The sequence below is a fragment of the Podarcis gaigeae genome (assembly GCF_964106915.1).
Source record: "Podarcis gaigeae genome assembly, chromosome: 2".
Lineage (NCBI taxonomy): Eukaryota > Metazoa > Chordata > Lepidosauria > Squamata > Lacertidae > Podarcis > Podarcis gaigeae.
The window spans coordinates 6,757,508-6,780,058 of record NC_139679.1 but is presented as its reverse complement, the minus strand read 5'-3'; the positions used below and the strand labels follow the sequence as shown (position 1 = coordinate 6,780,058).

Sequence of the window (22,551 nt, the reverse complement as noted above, 5' to 3'; positions counted from 1 at the left end):
ACCCGTGGATTTTAGTAGGGGCAGAGAGCTGCTAGTGCGAGTGCACCCCCCGCCCATGTTGCGCCCGGTGCGGCCGGCATCCCTGGCACCCCCCACGCTACGCCACTGTACCACTGTAACTTATAATTGCCCGTGAGCTCAAAGATTTTCTTCCACAGTATATCTGTGATGGTGAGAAGTGCCCAGTGCTCAGCAACTTACCCATGGAGGTTAAGCCCCACCCTGAACTCCAGCCACCAGCCTCTGAGTAGTCCTGTTCATCTATTACAAATGTGTAGTGCACTCCTGTGTTGAAGGGGAAGCAGTCTTGCACTACAGTCGCTGATATCACAAGCCCCACCCCTGAAACCCCCCCGACATCCACCCATTGAGCATTCCTGCTTTCAAAAGGTGAATACCCAACACCCATGTAATGCCTGGCTAGGGCTTATTGGCTGGGTCAGCAGGCAGTCCCCACCTTGAGTGTAGGCACAACCAGGTAGCTCAGGAGGTTGGTGCCCTTTGCTCACTGCTGAGATAACATATGCTCTGCTCACAGCCATTGGGGATGTTTTCCATTGGGATTCCGTTGGGGATGTTTTCTCATTAGTCATTGCAGAAAAGTGCATTCCTTCTAACTTTCTGTCCTCCAGGGATTTTCTGTTTTGGGATGGGAGCTATAGATGGGATGTTCCATCAGTCCCTGACCCCTGCCCCCTCCTCAAAAAACCTGGGAGATAGTATGTTTTCACAAACAAGCATTGGTAGGCCTGTGATTCTTTTCTCATTCTGGGATTGTGCCATACAAGCCCAGCAGTAAAGTGAAAGATCAGTACTTTTGGGGAGGTCCTGACATCCCAGAAGGAAAGCATGGTGAGAGCAAGTGATGGGTGGTTGGGCAGTGAGCCCCTCCCCTAAAAGGCTATAATGGTAGCCAGGCCTACTTTAGATGAACTCAGGCTTGCAAGATCAAACTGTTTGAATGGGGGAAGCGGAGAGAGAACATGTGTTAGGGTGCTATTCTGAGCTGCTGTGTCACAAACCATTTTTTGCAACACAAGGCAACAGTGCGGAATAATATTGACAGCATATTAACAGCCCAGCACACCACAGATTTATACGGTTGTACCACTTGTTACGAGGGATGCGGGTAGCACTGTGGGTTAAACCAAAGAGCCTAGGACTTGCTGATCAGAAGGTCGGCAGTTCGAATCCCCGTGACGGGATGAGCTCCCGTTGCTCGGTCCCAGCTTCTGCCAACCCAGCAGTTCGAAAGCACGTCAAAGTGCAGGAAGATAAATAGGTACTGCTCCGGCGGGAAGGTAAATGGCATTTCCGTGCGCTGCTCTGGTTAGTCATGCTGGCCACATGACCCGGAAGCTGTACACCGGCTCCCTCGGCCAATAAAGTGAGATGAGCGCCGCAACCCCAGAGTCGGCCATGACTGGGCCTAATGGTCAGAGGTCCCTTTACCTTTACCTCTTGTTACATCATTCTCCGGTTGCATTTTTTCAGGATACGAACGCGGCAAACCCAGAAGTGTATACTTCCGGGTTTTGCCATGCACGCATGTGCAGAAGCGCTCTATCATGCCTCCCGTATGCGCAGAAGCGGCACTCAAGTTGTGGACTTTTCAGGGTGCAAACAGCACCCAGGAACAGATCAAGCCCATAACCAGAGGTATCACTGTATTGAATTAACTGTCACCCCCTCTTTGAAGGGAACCCTGGGAATTGTAGTTCTTTGTGCAAGGGTGGTTAACGAAGCCTAACTAGAGGCTTCTCAGCATTGTGCTGTTCTTAGGATTTGGAGGAGTGGGGAGCCATAGAAGTTAAAGTTAAATGCTTGTAGGAGATTTTATATATATCAGTGCCAGCCAACATGGTCAGTGGCTAAGGATGCTGAGAGATATAATCTAGGAACATGTGGAGTGCCACAGGTTTCCCAACCCCGTTCTGAAACCATGAAAAAGAGTTGTTGCACACAAAGGCCAAGTTTCTTCACAGCAGATATTTAGTGTTGACAGCCTCTAGGCTTTGCAAGTGGTCAGTTTGGTCCTTCAGTACATTATGATTATGGTTCATCTGATGGTTGTCCTTTTGCTCGTAGAAGTTGTTGATATGATTTTCAGGCCGGAGCAACTTCCGCCACCTCCAGAGCCATATCCCACGGTGCCCCTGCCACTTCCAGAACTTGATCCACTTCTGATGCTGAGCCCTTCTCTGCAGCTCAGTCCACTTCCTCCTGCCACGCTGTTGTTGCTAACTACAGCTTCAGGAAGAAGAAGAAGAAGAAGAAGAAGAAGAAGAAGAAGAAGAAGAAGAAGAAGAAGAAGAAGATCATTTTAATTGTGGCACACTAATTTTAGAGAGATTCCCAAGTTAGACACTCATTCAGTTAAGCCTGTACAGGATATGATACAATTTGGCATAATACAAATTGCCCATGCATCAAAACATTGTAGAGAGGAGTTCCTTTTTTTTCTGAAATCCAGCAGCTAGCTAGCCAACCAGCCAGGTCCTTTTCTAAGAAATTCCATCTCACCCACCTCCCCTCATCCATTTTTTCCCCATTTTTCTCCTAACAGTTACTATTCTACACCATCTGAGGGTGTTCCATCCCCAATGAGTTGTTTTTGGTCTTGTCCTCCTGCTTTTTTAAAAAGGTACTTCAGCAAACTAAGGGTCCACTTTAGGAGAACGAGTTCCCTGTTGGCATATGATATTCACACTTAAAAGCTTTGGAGATGTTCAGAACATTTAATGTGCAAACAATCTGAATCCTTATTCATTAGGGGCTGTAACTTGGGGAAGGTTCATAGCTCAGTGGTACAGCAACTGCTTTGCACGCAGAAGGTCCCAGCTGCAACCTCAGGTATCCCCAGGTAGAGCAGGTAGAAGGATTTCTGCCTGAAACCCCAGAGAGCTACTGCCAGTCAGAGTAGACAGTGCTGAGCTAATGGACCAACGGTCCGATGCAGTACAGTGGTGCCTCGCAAGACGAAAAGAATCCGTTCCACGATTCTCTTCGTCTAGCGGTTTTTTCGTCTTGCGAAGCAAGCCCATTGACAGCTTAGCGGATTAGCGCTATTAGCGGTCTTGCGGCTTTTAACGATCAGCTGTTAAGCGGCTTATCAGCGGAACATCTGATAAGCGGCTTAGCGGCTTAGGAAAGGGGGGAAGCGAAAAAACCCCACAGGAACTCGCAAGATTTTTTCGTCTTGCGAAGCAGCCCCATAGAGAAATTCATTTAGCGAAGCGCCTCCAAAACGGAAAACCCTTTCGTCTAGCGGGTTTTCCGTCTTGCGAGGCGTTCGTCTTGCAGGGCACCACTGTATAAGGGAATATCCTCTCTCCTGCCCCCACATGCTGTACTGGGCATCTCCTCCATCTGGAGAGTGGATTTGGTGAGGCACAGAGAGAGGAGAGAGGGAAAGCTTCACTGCGCCAGCGACAGTCCTTGCTCTGGCTTCCAGTGGAATGGGGTACTTGAATCTGGCCCAGGTGCTTCAGAAACATGCTGTCATTGCAAACCCAGAATACCAGCACAAAATCTTTGGCTACTTACATATGTTTACAGCATTGCCATATTCTCCAGACATCCTGTTTGGGGAAAGAAAAAAGTAAAAAGTGAGCAATTCAGTACTCCACATCCTCCTTCTTCTCAAGCTAGTCTGCAGATACTACTGCATCATGCACACTTTCAGGTCTACACCAAGCTAAGCCCCACTGAATTCAATAGGACTTACTCCCAAGTAAGAATATATAGGGTTCAATGGATCTTACTGTTGAGCAGGGATTGAACTCACTGGTATTTGGGTGTTTGTTGGCTGCTGAAATTACCTTGCCCAAAAGTGTCTCATAAACTCATTCAGCTAACAAAATGCCTTATAACTCAACCTGAAATTGTCCATTGCAAAATTGATCTCTTTGTTTCTTGAAATGTCAGTTGCAACTGATGGCACAGCTAACATTAACAGCATAGTTACAGATAGGTAGCCGTGTTGGTCTGCCATAGTCAAAACAAAAAAAATTCCTTCCAGTAGCACCTTAAAGACCAACTAAGTCAGTTCTTGGTATGAGCTGTCGTGTGCATGCACACTTCTTCAGATACACTTAACAGCATGTTAATTAACAGCATGTTAATTATTCTGGCCTGCAGGGACAGCTATTGTGCCCCCAGGCTCTTGTGGTGTCTTTGTTCCCAGCAAAACAAAACAAAATTCCCACCTTACACTTCTCTCAGTAAAGCGTGTTCTCCCTAACAGAGAGAATGTGTTGTGGTTGGGGGAACAAGCCTCCCTGCTGTTACTGGGCAGATTTTGGGAGGAACCCAAGCCATTAAGGGGTTAAAATTGGGTTGCTGGGGAGTTTTGATTGTTGCCAATTTGGAGGAGGGGTCAGAGGCTTTAAATACAGGGGCCAGACGTTGGACGTCCTCTTGGCCGTTTTGCACCGGATCACCCGCCCTCCCTCCCTTTAATAGGGGTTTTTTTTCTTGATCACTTGACCTTGCTATGCCTGTCATGAGGTCGTCCGCCTTGGAGCGGGGGCCTGGTAGGAATTTTGCCATCTGGCTGATTGGTTGGTGCCATTTGGTTTTTGCCTACTGCGTAGCAAATCGTCACAACTTGTAAGGTTGGCGGTTAGGCACTGGTTAAATTGGTTCTTGGTGGGGTAAGTGTCTACCCCTCCAAATGGTGTGGAAAGGGAATCCCGTTAAAGGAATCCAGGGGCTTGCCATTCTTTTCGTCCTTGTCCCTGGCATCGGACTTGGGCTGTGCAAGCCCCACAGGAACATGCGGGTGAGAAATGAGGGACTGTTGCCCAGCTTCATTTTCTCACCCAATACTTGTTTCCCACGCTGGCTTCCGTTGGTGTCCGGAAGGCCAGCTCTGTCCCTGAGGGCAAGGACAGATAGTCATAACCAATGCCTAAGCAACCACTCACATTTTTTGTATTTTGAATAAAGTTGTGGCCAAAATTATGCCAAAAACCTTAAACAAAAATTGATGTGTGAAGTGTGAATTTTTTGGGGGGTGGCATTGTGGGACTCAACATGCAATTACACCTGCCTGAAACTTGCTTTCTTCTCCATGAAAGACTGGTTGTCTCTCTCAGCTCGAAAAGTTTAAATCTGCCAGTTGTTGTTTGCTTTTGCTTTTGTTTTTGTTGCTGTTTTAGAATTGTTGTTTAAGATAAATTTTATAAATGTGCTTCAATGGGGAAAACAGAGTTGGCACAGAAATTGGTTGTGCAACTCATTCTTTCTGCAGCAATTGCAGGAATAAAGGTAAAGGGACCCCTGACCATTAGGCCCAGTCGTGGCCGACTCTGGGGTTGCGGCGCTCATCTCCTTTTATTGGCCAAAGGAGCCAGCGTACAGCTTCCAGGTCATGTGGACAGCATGACTAAGCCTCATCTGGCAAACCAGAGCAGCACATGGAAATGCTGTTTACGTTCCCGCCGGAGCGGTACCTATTTATCTACTTGCACTTTGACGTGCTTTCAAACAATTGCAGGAATGGGTTCTGATAAATAACAAAAAATGGCTCAGAGTGTAATATTGATTCAGCAGTAGTTGCTGATGCTCTTCGTCAAGGAAATTTGGCTAAGTATGAATGAAAACTTGATTTCTGCAACATTTGAGTACAATGTTGAGTAGGATTTGAGTAGGATTGCAGCCTTGCTGTTGTTATCCGTTATTGCTTATGGCTCATAAATGTGGCAAATCATCACCTCTGTACAGGGATGAGGATCCCATGGTCCTCCAGACATTGTCAGAATCAAACTCCCAGCCAGCATGACCAACAATCAGGGTTGATGAGAACTGTAGACCATCAATGCATGGAGGACCACAGGATTCCCATTCTGAATATGAGCATTGCTAGACTGAATTCATTTGTACTTGCTAGCATTATTGTTAGCAAAGCAAATTGCTTGATAATCTACTTACATTGTGAAGACTGTATCCACATACAGTGAATACTGCAAGGCAACTTTATAAAAACAAACCAACAAGCCAACAAACAAGCATTAGTGCTATGCTAGTACTGCCACTGTTCACTGGGTGATTGCATTATCTAGTCCTTGTATAAAAGGGAAAGCAACATTTTCTATTATTTTTTCAAGCAGCACTGAATGAAACTGATCATGTGCCCTCTTCAGGATTTGCTGGCAAAACTGGCTTCCCCTGTCCCAATAGCACTGAGCTACATCAAACTAGCTAGAAGCTTGTTAGTATCACCCAGGTTTATTTACTATTATTGCTGTTACAGTGGTACCTCGGGTTACATACGCTTCAGGTTACATATGCTTCAGGTTACAGATTCCGCTAACCCAGAAATAGTGCTTCAGGTTAAGAACTTTGCTTCAGGATGAGAACATCTGGTGGCACAGCGGCAGCAGGAGGCCCCATTACCTAAAGTGGTGCTTCAGGTTAAGAACAGTTTCAGGTTAAGAACAGACCTCCAGAACGAATTAAGTACATAACCCAAGGTACCACTGTATTATTATTATTATTATTATTATTATTATTATTATTATTATTGCACCAACACTGACTGTACGGAAGGATGAAGATGGGGGATGTAGGAGGCAGCATTAACAATGTAAGATTGCTTGTCGTTACATGAGACAATGGTGGCGGAATCTACACACATACTAAAAACGTTCTGAAAATGCCTTTTTAAAAGCATTTTAAAAAATACATTGAATTTCCCATAAGGCTCACCATCGCCATCCTGTTTCACCTTGTATATTGCACTTAAAAGGTTTTATTTGCAGCTGTATAGCTGAGTCCAGTGTTCATTCTGATCTCAGAAGATTGTGATGGGATTTAAACAACAACAACAACAGAACAAATCAACATTTGAAGTAGACAGGGCAACAGGGTAAATGAGAAGAGAACCTTTCGAGATCAGTTCCTGGATTCTCAAGAATAAATTAAGGAGTGAAACGCATCAATGCCAGAGAAAATGGTGAGTATGGAAACAAAGCCACTTCCGAGCTAGGGAGGAGGTGGGGTTGCGGGCTTCACGCCCCTCCCCACATTCACGGGGGCTGCCTTCCGCCCCCGCGATATCAGGGAATCCTCGGATGCATCATCCAATTGGCTGGCCCAGGGGGCGTGGCCACGCTACATTTAGGTCTGGCGCGGCCGAGGCTCTTCCTCTTTTCCGCGCTGCAGCTAGCCAGGTTTTTCCCTTCCCTCCCACCCATTAGGCTAGGCTCTCTGACGTTGCTATGGACTTTGGTTGGTTGCCGTCAAGGGGCCTGGTAGGAATTTTTCCATTTGGCAGATTGTCACCAGCCGCTTGGTTTTCGCCTGCCTCGTAGCAATCCGTCACAACTCCTCGGTATTGGCGGTTAGGCATTGGTAAGGGTATTGTTCTATTGTTGTGCAGATGAAGGGGGAAGGAAGTGCCATCACCTTCCCCCAAAACAAAAGGGTAGTCCAGTAAAGGATTCCGGGGGGCGTGGCCTTGTCCTAAGCCTATGGAGGTGTGGGCCCATGGCACGCCCCCAAGCGGTAACTCCGGGGGGAGGTCCTAGTTGATGTGCCTCAGCAGGACTCCCCCTACTGGTGGTTAACCCTTACCGGTCTTCTAGCAAGCGGGCTGAAGCAGGGTAGTTGTTAGGACCAATGCCTAAGCCAATACCGCTCAATTCCTGTAATCAATAAAGTTGTGGCCTAATTTGACCCATTAACCTGAATTCTTGTGTCTTGTGTCGTTATTTCTGAGGGGGGAGGCAAGAACTTGCCACGCAACTAGACCTAGTGTGGACAGCCTGTCAGCTATGCCATTGGTTTTCATCACACCCACCTCCATTCTTCTCCTTCCAAGAGGGTCCTGTAGGTAGCAATCTCAATATCCAGGGCTAGCTTAATATTCAAAAGTTCCTGATAATCACGCAAAAGGCGGGCCAGCTCCTCCTTAGCCTTCTGCATGGCATTCTCCAGTTCCAACAGCTTTTCCCTTGCATCTTTGAGGGCTATCTCTCCACGTTCTTCAGCTTCAGCAATAGATGACTGAAGATGGACACACTATGGAGAAAATGCAAAGAACAGAAATCAGCTCACATAGAAATCAGCCCATATCACCAGAGCTTCTTTGGGGAGCATTTTTTTTTCAGGTCAAACATTAGCCATTTTAATTATTATTTATTATTTTCATAAAATTTCCATATGCCCAGTACAGTCTCAAACTGATACAAGAATTACCATAAGAACACTAACTTAAGAACATAGCACACAGCTTTCTAACAAATCGAAATAACAGAGCCCATAGGCAAAAGTCCTTAATACAGTCACAATCTCCATTTCATTGTCAAGTACAAGTTAGGAAAGGTCTTCACAAAAGGTCTACCCATAAATTTAATAATTGGGGCTTTAAGACTTTACACCACAAGTGACAGTGCTTTGAATGTTTCAAATGCTTCATTCTGCCTCTAAATGAACGATTCATTCATTTGGATTACTGGAGTCCATTTTTATTCCCTTAACACTCAGATGTAGCTATGCAGTAAGTAAAAAACAACTTAGGAATCATTGTAGTGCACAAAACTTGGTGGCTTCTAGATCATGGGTCAGCAACTTTTTTCAGCCCTGGGCTGTCCCTCAGACCATGTGGTGGGCTGGACTATATTTTTTTTGGGGGGGATGAACAAATTCCTATGCCCCACAAATAACCCAGAGATGCATTTTAAATAAAAGGACACATTCTACTCATGTAAAAACACGCTGGTTCCTGGACCGTCCATGGGCCAGATTGAGAAGGCTATTGGACCGCATCTGGCCCCCGGGCCTTAGGTTGCCTATCCCTGTTCTAGATGGACTCCAGCTCCCAGCAGCCTCAGCCAGAATGACTAATAGGAATGATTTGGCCTATTCCTGATTTAACCCCCAATTTTTTCCAAAGTAAAATTATGCCCTGCACTTCTTGAGGCATAGCATGTTACAGATTATCAGACTAAAATAGATCTTTTTGAAAGAAAACTTTAAAAAAAAGTTCACAACTCAAAAATCCATATTTACATTTTGAAGTTTGTAGCAGTCATAATTTAAAGAATTTGTGACACACCTGTATCTATGGAATGCCAAACAGGTAAATGAGAGAACCCCATTGTGTTGTGAAAGCAGCAAAACTATTTATAAACCAGGAACTGAATTATTTAGTTGAAATGGATTCAAGGTATATTTGTAGAATCAAACATAAATATTATTGCCAGCCTTGGGCTTAACTCAAGATCATTTCTTCACAAGGTGATGCTAAAACACCCTGAAAGCAGGGTGAATATCACAGGTGGGGAGCCTGTGGCACTTCAGATCCTGATGGACTACAATCCCATCATTATTGACCATTGGCCAGGCTGTCTGGAGCTGATGGGAGTTGGAGTCCAACAGAATCTGGAAAGACACCGTTTCCCCACCCTTAGTGTATATAAACTCACCCCAAATATTGCAAAACCATAGTAAAACTGCTGGAGCTAAGTAGTGCTGGATTGAGTTGTTTTTCCAGAAAGCATTACTGCTATTAAATTCTTAATTAGCTAACAATACATTCACTCCATTAAAAGTCTTTCCCCAAACCACTGCAATGTGCACTATTCACTGTAACATTATTAGACCATGGATGAGAACCATGTGGCTCTCCAAATGTTATTGGACTACAACTCGCATCATCCATGATCTCTGATTTTGCTAGCTGAGGTTGATAGGAACTGAATTCCAACAACTTATGGAGAACCTCCGTAGCAGAGCATTCACTGGATGCAAACAAACAACCTTTGCTATGCATATCTGCTAAAGGAATGTGCATCTTACTTGTTTCTTCACACTTTCCGTTTCTGATCTTAGTCTGTGGATGAGTCGATTCAACTCAGAAATCTCCATCTTGGAATTTTTCAAGGCATCGTCATGTTTCCTCGCTGTGAGCTGAAGTTCCTGAAACTGATTTTAAGTGACATCATAAAGTGTAACAGCAGCTGCCAGTCCTTAGGCCAAATCCATCACCATTTGCAACTGCCTGCAGCTGCCAGTGGCTGAAGGTGAAAGAGGAGTTGGAGGGAAGCACTATGCCCCCAAAACAGGTTTAGGGGGCATGCAGGTGGAATAGAGTGGGGGGGGGTCTCATTGCGCAAGCACACCTTGATCCGCAAGTGCATACCGCACCTAGCACTAAGCTGAATTCCATCCATTAGTTCAATGGCATGTTTCAGCATACAATTGCAAAAGCAAGAAGGATAAAACAAAACAAAACAAAACAAAACAAAACCCTCCGAATCTTGAGTGTCCCTCAGATTCTCATCTTTGGCTTTTGAATGCAGAAATTCCCAGACAAGAAGGACCTTAGCTCAGTGGCAAAGCATGTGTTTACATACAGGAGGTCCCTGGGCATCTCCAATCAATAGGATCAAGGGACATGTGATGAGAAAGCCCTCTCCCTGTCTCTGCCCAAGACCTTGAGGAGCCATAGCAGCCAGCCAGAGTAGACAAGAGTGGACTAGATTTTTTTTAGAAGCAAGTCAATAGATTTTTATTGTTTTGAGCTCTTCTTTGCAACAAGAAAGCATGAGCCTAGGGCTTGCCGATCAGAAGGTTGGCGGTTCGAATCCCCATGATGAGGTGAGCTCCCGTTGCTTGGTCCCTGCTCCTGCCAACCTAGCAGTTCGAAAGCACATCAAGCGCAAGTAGATAAATAGGTACCACTCCGGTGGGAAGGTAAACGGCATTTCCCTGCGCTGCTCTGGTTCTCCAGAAGCAGCTTAGTCATGCTGGCTACATGACCCGGAAGGTGTACGCCGGCTCCCTCGGCCAGTATAGCGAGATGACCGCCGCAACCCCAGAGTTGTTTGCGACTGGACCTAACGGTCAGGGGTCCCTTTACCTTTACAGTGCTCTAACTGCGGGAATTATTTTTAGGTGGGAAATTCTCATTAACTCTCCTGTTTGGAATTTGTCAAGTTTCTTTAAGTAATGTTCGGTAGGTGGGCCACTTTCCACTTGAGTTTTTCCTCCTTACAGCCACTGCCTCAATTGGTGAGATCCACTATGGCATCTTCTGTTCTAGAAGGTCTCTGTATTTCTCCCAGACTATATATAAGGATTTTCTGATAATATGATTGGTAAAGTCCTTATGTACTTTCCATATATCAGGTACGCATGCCAACTGTACCTGATATTAAATCCTTCAAGATCTAATAAGTCTGGGTTCCCCAATGAACACCAATCCCTTAACCAGGTGAGACAGACCGCTTCATAGTACAGACTTTTATCTGGAGGAGAAGCCTCCTCTGTCCTTAATATCGATTAAGACTAGGTGTTTTGTTCTGGGTCTCTTCCCCTGCCAGATGAACTTTGAAATATATCATTGCCATTCCCTGAGACGGTCCGTCCCACCAAGTATCGGGATCGATTGAAAGAGAAACAATAGTTTGGGGAGCACATTCATTTTTATTATAGAGATCCTTCCAAAAAGGATAGCTCCAGGTGTCCAAATTTCCTCTGATGAATTTGTCAAGTTTCATATGGATTTGAGTGGCATTTAACGGCTTGTCATGTTACTTGCCCAAGCCAGACGTACACACCTTGCTTTGGTACATGGCATCTGCTTCTGCTCGGCTCCTGTTGGCCATATCTTCATACTGAGCTTTGACTTCTGCAATGATGCTGTCCAAGTCCAGGTCACGGTTGTTGTCCATTGAAAGGATGATGCTAGTGTCACTTAGCTGCCCTTGCATCTGTGAGAGCTCCTGTAAGTCACAGAAAAATCTTAATCACTGGATAGCCATTGCTCTATGGAATCCAGATAAGGGTAGGAATGTTTGCAATCAGTTTATTTCATGCAGGGAATCTCAGGTGGTCCTTAGGAGAGCACAAAGTATCCTCACCACTTCGTACAGGGATCTCAAGAAGTTGAGTTCATCTGTCAGAGAAGCCACCCTGGTCTCCAGCTCCACCTTGTTCATGTAGGCCGCATCTACATCCTGGGAGGGGGAAATTACATTGAAGATCATAAAGGGTTAAGAACCAGTCAAATGAACACACAGCAGTAGAGGTCTAGTCTAAGTTAAGCATTTGATGAAATGGCAGGGAGTAAATCACGGACTGTGGGGCATTCCTCCTTTACTCTAGGGTCCTTTCAAATCTACAATGCAAGGTCCTGGGCCTGCAGGGGAAGAACACACCTCCCTCTCCCCCCAAAAAAGGTGAATCCAGTTGGAGCAGGGAGGTAAAAATGGAAACACGTTGCATCCCACCTTCCAAACACAGATTGGAAGAGATTGTGCATCTATCATCCAAACACAGAATGGAAGAGATTGTGCATCTATCATCTATATCTATCTATCATCTATCTATCTATCTATCTATCTATCTATCTATCTATCTATCATCTATCTATCTATCATCTATCATCTATCTATCTATCATCTATCTATCTATCTATCTATCTATCTATCTATCTATATCTATCTATCATCTATCATCTATCTATCATCTATCTATCATCTATCTATCATCATCATCCATCTATCTATCATCTGCCTATGTATCTATCATCTATCTATATCTATCATCTATCTATCTATCTATCTATCTATCTATCTATCTATATCTATCTATCATCTATCTATCTATCATCTATCTATCTCTCTATCATCTATCTATCTATCATCGATGGCATCAGCAGTTGATATCCTTGAGCAGCTGCTAGGGCTCCAGTGCTGTGTCAGGGCCCAGTACACATGATGGTGGATTTGAAAGTCACCCACCATTTCAGATACTCATAACACCCCCCAGCGTAGCATCATTCTAGAGCACTGTGGGAAATCTACATGGCAGATGACATACTGTGCTGCCTCTGCCACCAGTCCTGCTACAGCTGCCTGCCACTGCTGCCACCATAATCTCTAGCAGGCAAGCCCACCAGGAGAGATCAGCATCAGAGGAGGCACACCAGAGGGCTTTTCTTTCCTTTTTTCAGTACCCACTCAAACATGGAGCTCATTCTAGACATATGTGTTCATTCTTTCGTTTGTTTGTTTTTAAATTAACAAAACTCATGCACTGCTTTGATTGTAAATCGACTAATTGCATACTCTCCAACATGCCACAGAGGAAAATCGGGAGAGCAGCTCCTGCACGAGTCATGTGACTTGTGTGAGAGTGTGGCCCCCCAAATGCACATCTTCCAGGGCTGCGCTCTCATGTGAGCCAAAACAGGACATCATGGGATCTGATCAGAAGCTTCTGTAATTCCAGGATGTACCGCTTAAAGCAGGACAGTTGATGGGTAGGTCATCTGTATATTTACATATTCCCACACTCACATACCCCTTCATTTACCTCCATTTGGAATAGGTGTGCAGAACCTTTTTCAGAGCAAAGGCTACACTCCCTTCTGTGCAGCCCCCAGGTGCCCCATGCCAATAGTGGGTAGGTCCAGAGGCCCATGTGGGCAGGGAAAGGAAGGTTGATTTTACATTTGTACAGAAGGTTGGCTTTTACACACAGAGAGAGGGGGGGGAGGGAGAGAGAGAGAGAGACTCTAGCCTTCACCCTGGCACACAAGAGTCAATAACAGAGTTCATGTTACAGCCTGGAGGCTATGAAGCCAGGCCAGTGAGGAAAGAGGGATTGTGTGGTTGTGAAGGAAGATCACAACCAGAAAGAGGCCTGGGCAGAGCTATATTCAGACTTCAGGCCTGAGGTATTTCATCCCTGATTTATAACAAGTGTCATCACTTTGCATGCGTTTCAAGACTTGCCTTTTTTAGCAGTACAAATTCATTCTCAGCAGTGGTGCGCTTGTTGATTTCTTCCTCGTACCTTTTGAGAGTAAACGAAAACAAAAGCAAAGATTGTGATGGATTTGTGGCCATAATCTGTTCATTATCTGTTCAAAGTAAAAAGGGAGGGGGCACAAAACCAGGGGAAACGCCACTGGCAAGGTGAAATAGAGAGTAAGGGGCTCTACTAATTTCTATTCTACCATGTCACTTTCCATCAAATGTGTAAACTATGCTGGGTGACCTTTCTCAAAGCAGAAACAAAGAGTACCACGCCCTGGCAAGTGAATGTGGTGCTGATGAGCATTGCTAGTTTATTTGTGACTGATCAGCTTAGAGACTCAGAGAATGAGGGGAATGGTCAAGGAGAAGCTGGGTACTTTTGCAAGATTCTTTGCATTTCTAATTAAAAGCTAAAGGTTGCATTTCAGTGGGCTGAAGATCTTTGGTTCAAGCCTGATGTGCTTTACCAGATGAATTTGTTCTTTAACATCTATGGCTTGTCAGTTGTTCCTAATTAAATTTAGTGTTTTGCTACACACGGCTGCTTTGGTGCAGGGAAGTGCCTGTGAAGATATGGATAACACAGCAGTCTGCATTTGAGAGCTGCTGTTCGGATCGTAGCTATGAAGGCTGTCATGATGAGCTCCTGAACTTCAAAATGTACGTCTCCATCACTGGGGAATTGCACTCTGGGTGGGAAGAACTGAGTGCTGCCCTTGCCTTTCCTCACCTACCTGCGCTTAAAGTCTTCCACTAGATCCTGCATGTTCTTCAGTTCTGAACCCAGCCTCCCTCTTTCACCCTTTAGAGAGTCTAGATGTTTCCTCAGGCTGTTGGTGTAGGCTTCAAAGAGGGAATCCATGTTGCTCTTCGCGTGGGAGATAGGTTGCTGCTGCAGGAGGTTCCATTTGGTCTCTAGGACTTTGTTCTGCTGCTCGAGGAATCGAACCTGAGGATCAAACAGATTCAAAGGGAGGCTGAGTGTCTTTGCAAGTACCCAACAGAGCACTGGTGAGCAGCTTCAACATGCATATAGGAATGGCCAAGGGCAGTCACACTGCAGCTCTAAGCCCTTCCAGGCATAGCATGGAAAGCAATTGTACTAAAATGTCACATGACATAAAAGAAAAGAAACTGAACTGTTGAATTTTTTTAGTGCAAATTTTGAAGTCCAAAATGCTCAAATTCAGGGTACTCTCTATCAGGGGTAGCCAATGTGATGCCCTTCAGAAGTTGTTGGACCACAACTCCCAGAAGTTCCACCCAGCACAGTCAATGGTCGGGGATGGTGGGAGTTGTGGTTCAGCAACATCTGATTGGAGGTCACAATATTGGCTATTCCTGATATTACAGTGGTACCTCGGGTTACAGATGCTTCAGGTTACAGACTCCACTAACCCAGAAATAGTACCTCAGGTTAAGAACTTTGCTTCAAGATGAGAACAGAAATCGGGCTCCGGCAGTGCAGCAGCAGCGGGAGGCCCCATTAGCTAAAGTGGTGCTTCAGGTTAAGAACAGTTTCAGGTTAAGAACGGACCTCCAGAACAAATTAAGTACATAACCAGAGGTACCATTGTAATTGCAAAGGTAATCCTTATGTAGTCAAAACAATTCAATCCATGCTGTAGATGGTAGTATCTGCACTCATGGGGGAACCCCAATTTTGCAAAAGCACACACACACAAAATCAGAACACCTTGTGGAAAGGGGAACTTCCAAAGCAGCACATTGAGGACAGTATGCTGAGTGACCACAAAATGCTGGCTATTGAGGGAGAGCATGGAAAACTTCCTGAGAGGAGGGAGCGGAAATGGAATGGAGTCCTGGAAAAGGGCATGGCTGGCTGGCTGGCTGGCTGGCTGGCTGGCTGGCTGGAACCCTTAACAGAACACTCCACATTGTGACATTGGATGCATAACTGCCTGAATAAATGGTAAGTCTGGATGATAATGCTTAACATTCTATTATTATTTTCCTTGCCAAATCCTGTACATACAAGATGTTTTCTAAACACCCCGGTCCTGATTCAGCTGTGGTTGCAGAAACAATTGTTGGCCTGCGATGGAAAGTGGTCTTACTCTCTGTTCAGTATGATTTGGATAAACACTGCAGTATGCATGAGCAATAAGATGTTAATATCCATTGACTGGCCGCACACATAAATGTCTACTTCTACAAATGGATATCACTTGCTGGATGGAGACACATGCCATCATAAGCAATCATAAAACTATGCGTTCAAATTGGGGGAAGAGAATCAAATTAGGAAAATTTCCTTGAGTTTTCTTTTCAATTTGATGTCTTCTCTAGCACATAGGAAGCAGCATCACAGAAAGTCTTGTGGTGTATTGTGTGTCCCATCCAGTCTACATTGAAGAAATCAGCTGATTGCTTTACTATATGCTTTACTATACAGCTTGTAGCCCATGTTCCCCTACACTAAAATGACCAGGTAAATTTCCTCTGGCTTAGATGGAAAACTATGAATTTTAATTTACAAATATTCAAGTATGGAATTTGATTCAGACATCCTTCCTGAACAACGAGAAGCTGCTCTACAGTTTGTTTGTTTGTTTGTTTGTTTGTTTGTTTGTTTGTTTGTTTATCCTCCTTGGGCTTTGCGTCTCATTCCCCCCCCCCCAGCAAGAACAATGCTGAGAGTTCGTTGGGCTCCCACAAGACTTGTCAAGATATGTGTTATGGAGTGGTGTTACATTATGGAGTTGCCTTTCAATATTCTATATCTATCTATCATCTATCTATCTATCTGTCTATCTATATCTATCTATCTATCTATCTATCTATCTATCTATCTATCTATCTATCATCATCTATCATCTATCTATCTATCTATCTATCTATCTATCTATCTATCATCTATCTATCTATCTATCATCTATCTATCTATCTATCTATCTATCTATCTATCTATCTATCATCACAGCAGGTTTTAAGAATTGTCCAAAAAGTAAGTTCAACCCAAATGCATCATGCCACGATATTACCACATGCTGATTTCTCTCAAATGGAAACAGGGGGTGTACCCAGAATACATTGTTAGAAGATCTTCTTACAAATGTCAAGAAGAAGAAGAAAAGTTTGGATTTGATATCCTGCTTTATCACTACCCAAGGAGTCTCAAAGCGGCTAACATTCTCCTTTCCCTTCCTCCCCCACAACAAATACTCTGTGAGGTGAGTGAGGCTGAGAGACTTCAGAGAAGTGTGACTAACCCAAGGTCACCCAGCAGCTGCATGGGGAGGAGCGGGGAAGCGAACCCAGTTCACCAGATTACGAATCCACCGCTCTCAACCACTACACCACACTGGCTAACTGAAAAGAGCCCATTTCCTTAACATCACCAAACTTCATTAGAAGATTTCCAAATCAATTTGAAAAAGGACAGTCTTATTAAATCATCCATCTGTCCCCATTCTGTGAATTACGGTTCAATGTTTCTACTAAAATGTCTATTTTTCATTTATTTTAATTTGCCATAATGAAAAGACAGACAGAATCCAAGAAATCTGACCCATTCCCAAATTTTGATAATAATTGGCCAAAGTAGATACCTATATAACCATCAGTGTGTCCATCAGTGTGTCCAAGTGAGATAAGAATCGTAAAGTGTTTGCACGAAGGGGGGAAGAGGCAGATAAATCATATATAATTCAAAAATGTATGAACTAACATAATCACAGGCATATCAATTTGGAATACTGCTAAATATTTCCTGTTTGACAAAGGAATTTAGTAACAGTTTAGTAATATGTAACAACAGTAAGAAGCAGTTAGTTAACACAGGAGCTCAAAAATCCTACCTTGTCTATAAAGGAAGCAAATTTGTTATTGAGGTTCTTGATCTGCTCTCTTTCTTCTCTACGTACTTTCTGGATCTCAGGATCAATTTCCAGGTTAAGTGGCGCCAGGAGGCTCTGGTTAATGATGACTTCTGGGATGCTCCCCGGAGGATGGGAAAGAAACCCAGGGCCATTTCTTCCATTGCCAAAGTTGCCATTGGCCCATCCACCACCAGGAAATCCACCAAAACTAACCCCAGCATTGCTACCAAATCCACCTCCGCGATGTGCACCTCCAGGAACCACACTCTGGGATATGCGCTTAGTACCCCCCAGATTGTAAAGGCTTCTACTGTAAATGCCACCAATTCCACTTGCTGCTCCGGTGCTTCTTCGGCTAGGAGAGGAGGCATTGATCCTGCCCCCTCCGAAAACAATTGCAGAACCAGCACTAAACCCCCTCCCTCCATTCAAAGCTCTGGCATTCAGCTGTCGACTCATTGCGGCATAAAGGTGGCGGCGTAGAGAGAGATGAACAGTCCAGAATCCTCTCCAAGCCTTCCTTTATATGGCTTTCAGAAGCTGGGCTTGGTTGGAGAAGTGAAATGAAAGAAATTTGAACTATTCGCAGGCTTGGTTAGTCTGGCACCAGCCCATCCTTTCTTGAAACCCACTAAATAATATGTCCACACCTAGTGGGTCTGGGTGAAATGCAAAAAATGACTTTCATTGAGATTATCAGACGTTCACCTTGCAAACATTTTAACTCCAAAAGCCTACCCCTATATAATTAACACAGTATCTGCCTCTAGTTGAAATCCATATTTCATCATCCTTGTCACTCATGACCAACATAGGTATTAAACTGTCAGCTATAAACATTCAGAAAGCTTTTATTCCCCCCCCCCTTTAGTTTCTTTCTACTATTTACTGCAGTCAAATAAATCTATCCCTCCCTCATTGGTAATTTATGGGAGTGGTTGACAATTTGTGAAGTATATTGCCCCTCTCCCTTCCATTCAGAAGTTATTATTATTTAATTATCTTTTAAAAAAAAATATTATTGGTTTTTTCACAATTTTATACATTTTAACTTAACCATTTCAAGCATTAAAATAAAAGGTTCTTTTGAACCTTGAGTCCTCCTTCCCTCCCTCCATGGGTTCCATAAAGATAAAGGACAAGGACCCCTGACAGTTAAGTCCAGTCACGAATGACTCTGGGGTTGCGGCACTCATCTCACTTTACTGGCTGAGGGTGCTGACGTTTGTCCGCAGACAGTTTTTCCAGCTCATGTGGCCAGCATGACTAAGCCGCATCTGGTGAACCAGAGCAGCGCACGGAAATGCCATTTACCTTCCCGCCGGAGCAGTACCTATTTATCTTCCTGCACTTTGACATGCTTTTGAACTGCTAGGTGGGCAGGAGCTGGGACCGAGCAACAGGAGCTCACCCAGTCGCAGGGATTCGAACTGCTGACTTTCCAATCGGCAAGCTCTAGGTTCAGTGGTTTAGACCACAGCACCACCCTCAATGGGTTCCATATTTAATAATAATAATAATAATTTTTTATTTATACCCCGCCCTCCCCAGCCAAGGCCGGGCTCAGAGCGGCTTACAAGCAATAATTAAAACAAGATGAATGATTACAAACTTAAAAACAAAAATAAAACACAACAATTAAAATAATGGAACATTAAAATATTAATTTAAGATTAAATTTACTGCATCTTTTACCATTGTCCATCTGTCATATATCCATAGTTACCATAGTTAATTCCACATTACAAGTGTCATTACATCCCCGCCAGTGATTTTAACTATTTACAGTGGTCTTTTAAATAAATTAAAAAATTACTCCAGTCTTTCTTTTAAAAATACTTGATCTTCCTGGTTTGGGATCTTCCCTATCAGTTTTGCCATCTCTGCATACCCCATCAGTTTTGTCTGCCATTCTTCTTTCATTGGTACTTCTCCTTCCTTCCATCTCTGGGCTAGTAGCATTCTCGCTGCCATTGTTGCATATATTATTATTTAATTATCCACTTTGAGGGACAATTCTGAAAGGCAATCTGTAAATACAGAAAGGGAGACATGTGGATTTCTAAGTTAAGAATTTTGAAATTGACTTCCTGCCACAGACAGTCCTCCAGCTACAAATGCTATGTTTTAGGAGGGGAAATGACCTGATTACCAAGGAAAAAGCAAACCCCCTTTAAAATGCTAAGGAGCCCTTGGGCAATGAATGCATGTGTGAGAAGAGGAACACTTACCCCATTCCTATTTATTAGAGTGTCTGTGTAGAACCCAGACACCTGTACAGCCCCCGGTCCTTCCTCTGCTGGCACTGGGTCTGTGGTCCCGATTCCTGGGCCCATAACCATGTTAGGATCGTCCTACTCTCATGTAGTGCTGTGGTCTAAACCACTGAGCCTTGGGCTTGCCGATCCAAAGGTCAGCGGTTTGAATTCCTGCTACGGGGTGAGCTCCCGTTGCTCAGTCCCTGCTCCTGCCAACCTAGCAGCTCAAAAGCACGAAGTGCAAGTAGATAAATAGGTACCACTCTGGTTTTGCCAGAAGCGGCTTAGTCATGCTGGCCACATGACCCAGAAAACTGTCTGCGGACAAACGTTGGCTCACTCAGCTTGTAAAGCGAGATGAGCGCCGCAACCCCAGAGTCATTCGCGACTAGAGTTAAGGGGTCCCTTTACCTTTACTCTCGTGTAGGACCCTGGCAGAGGCACATGCCCAACTGCCAAGTTCTCTCCCTCCTGGTCTGTCGTTCAGAAGCTTCAAAAGCTTTCTTCAGCCCGAACATCACAGCAACTGATACCACCGGAGCACGATTTCTGTTCTCATCCTGAAGCAAAGTTCTTAACCCGAGGTACTATTTCTGGGTTAGCAAAGTCTGTAACCTGAAGCGTATGTAACCTGAAGCTTATGTAACCCGAGGTACCACTGTATTTACATATAATACACTCGGAGCATTCTGCCTTAGTCCATTCCTTTTTCTCATCAGAGAGCAAAGAGAGAAGGAAACAAAGGACAATAGTCCTACATCATGGAACACAGTAACACAAAACATCCTGTCTCCGTCACTTCCCACACTGTTGATTGAAAACATACACTGTCACGTGATAGACAACAATCCCATGACTGCAAACATGGAGCAAGAATCCTAACATGGAGACCACTTACAGACATCCAACCGAGTGTCACAAGAACCTAAGAAGAGTTGTGCTGGATCAGACCAATGGCCCATCCAGTTCAACATCCTGTTCTCCCATGGGCCACCCAGATGTCCGTGGGAAAACCCTTAAGCAGAGCCTGAGCACAAGAGCATTCTCCCCTTCCACAGTTCCCAGCCACTAGTATTCTGGTGTCTCTAGAGCAAGGTCACTTGCATTCATTAACCATGTTAAGTATCTACGTAAGATGTACTGAGGTGGATTTTTTAAAAAAGTTTAAGGAAAATGTGGGCCTATTGGGATCTTTGGAATGCTGTAAGAATATGATTAGGAAATAATAATTTAAAAAATGGCTATACAGTGGTACCTCGGGTTACATACACTTCAGGTTACATACGCTTCAGGTTACACACTCCGCTAACCCAGAAATAGTGCTTCAGGTTAAGAACTTTGCTTCAGGGTGAGAACAGAAATCGTGCTCCAGCGGCACGGCAGCAGCAGGAGGCCCCATTAGCTAAAGTGGTGCTTCAGGTTAAGAACAATTTCAGGTTAAGTATGGACCTCCAGAACGAATTAAGTACTTAACCTGAGGTACCACTGTAACTTATTTTAAGGGACTGTTATTATAGGATGGTTTGTCCATCCTATAATAATGAATGATAATTTTGTATGTTTTTTGTATTGATATGGTACATGTGTGTGTGTAGTAAATGTATAAATGAATTGTTTGGGTTTCTTTTAATATAATATTAAAGCAGAGGTTGCCAACATGGTGCCCATGGGCACACATGGGCCCATCAAAGACTTTGCAGGTGCCCACAGGACCCTCTCCTTCCACCTTGCTGAAATTAGGCTTGAAACGATCATTCTACTGTAGCCAAAAGCACATAAAGAGGTGCAATGGTCATAAGACCAACTACATAGGGCCTTCTCGTAAGATCATTAAGTCCAGAATCTAAAATTACCTACCACCACTACTCTGACAAACACTTGGTGGTGGTTAGTCAGGCAGGTAGAGTCTGATTGGAGCTATCCAAGGTCCTGCAACTCTAGTCTGACCCCATTCTGGACTTTGGTTAGCTCATCTGACCCTAGAACAGGCATGTCCAAAGTCCGTTTTGGGGGCCTAATCTGGGCCTGCCGGTCAATTTAATCTGGCCCCCGTGGAAGTATAAATCAGTATTAAAAAATCAGTATATATATGAAAAAGCTCAGCAACTTTGGTCACGCATGTTCACTTCATCAAATTTGGCCTTCTTTGAAAAACGTTTGTGCACCCCTGCCCTAGAAAAATTGAAAGGCCATGTAAGAGTTTAGAGCTTGACTATGGAACATAGGAAGCTGCTTTCTGCTGAGTCAGACTAATGGTCCATGTAGTTCAGTAGGCTGCACAGCATCATTACAACATAGTGCAAAGAGTAGAGTGTGTGCCTGTGGTGCCTAGGCAACTGGGAAATGCTTGCTTTCATTTGGCAAGTGTTATGCAGGTACTTAGGCAACATTGGGGGTCGTGGATTGCCAAACTCTTCGCACTCTGTGCTGTGGTTGCTTTCATTCCGAAAGCTAGGAAAGCATCTCTACCCTTGGGACAAAGAGATTATCATAGCTGCAAACTGTCAGAGAATCAAAGCTAAAGTATCTGGGCAAGAGAACAGAGAGGGCACACCAATTTCACAGAATCATAGAATTGCAGAGCTGGAAGGGACCACAAGGATCATTTCTGCTCAGCTTTCATAACCTTTGCTGTTAGCTTTCACCCTCCCCCCATACTCATCAGTCTCCAACCTCTGA

General features: G+C 44.3%; 2 protein-coding genes across 3 annotated transcripts in view; both read right to left on the bottom strand.

Annotated features, from left to right (window-relative positions):
* Positions 1–22,551, bottom strand: part of LOC310840203 (retinol dehydrogenase 7-like) — a 486,845-nt gene that overhangs the window by 187,912 nt on the left and 276,382 nt on the right. The window lies entirely within an intron of this gene.
* On the bottom strand, positions 1,811–20,100 carry LOC310840172 (keratin, type II cytoskeletal 75-like). 2 transcript variants are annotated; one of them, XM_083729452.1, is made up of 10 exons: positions 19,846–20,100; positions 17,594–18,273; positions 14,507–14,721; positions 13,749–13,809; positions 11,871–11,966; positions 11,568–11,732; positions 9,805–9,930; positions 7,805–8,025; positions 3,547–3,581; positions 1,811–2,250 (listed from the first exon to the last, which is right to left on the bottom strand). In XM_083729452.1, exons 2-10 carry the CDS (start codon positions 18,071–18,073, stop codon positions 2,060–2,062), a joined length of 1,590 nt encoding a protein of 529 aa, XP_083585578.1. In that variant the 5' UTR covers positions 18,074–18,273; positions 19,846–20,100; the 3' UTR covers positions 1,811–2,059. The 2 variants fall into 2 exon arrangements, with proteins under 2 accessions (XP_083585578.1, XP_083585577.1); XM_083729451.1 differs by lacking the exon at positions 19,846–20,100 and having other exon boundaries at positions 17,594–18,685.

Excerpts from the sequence above, each read along its gene's own strand:
- LOC310840172 (XM_083729452.1), bottom strand. The coding sequence starts at position 18,073 with ATGAGTCGACAGCTGAATGCCAGAGCTTTGAATGGAGGGAGGGGGTTT. Across the intron at positions 14,722-17,593 it reads TTGCTTCCTTTATAGACAAG|GTTCGATTCCTCGAGCAGCA; the intron begins GTAGGATTTTTG and ends TTTGATCCTCAG. Across the intron at positions 13,810-14,506 it reads GTGGAAGACTTTAAGCGCAG|GTACGAGGAAGAAATCAACA; the intron begins GTAGGTGAGGAA and ends TACTCTCAAAAG.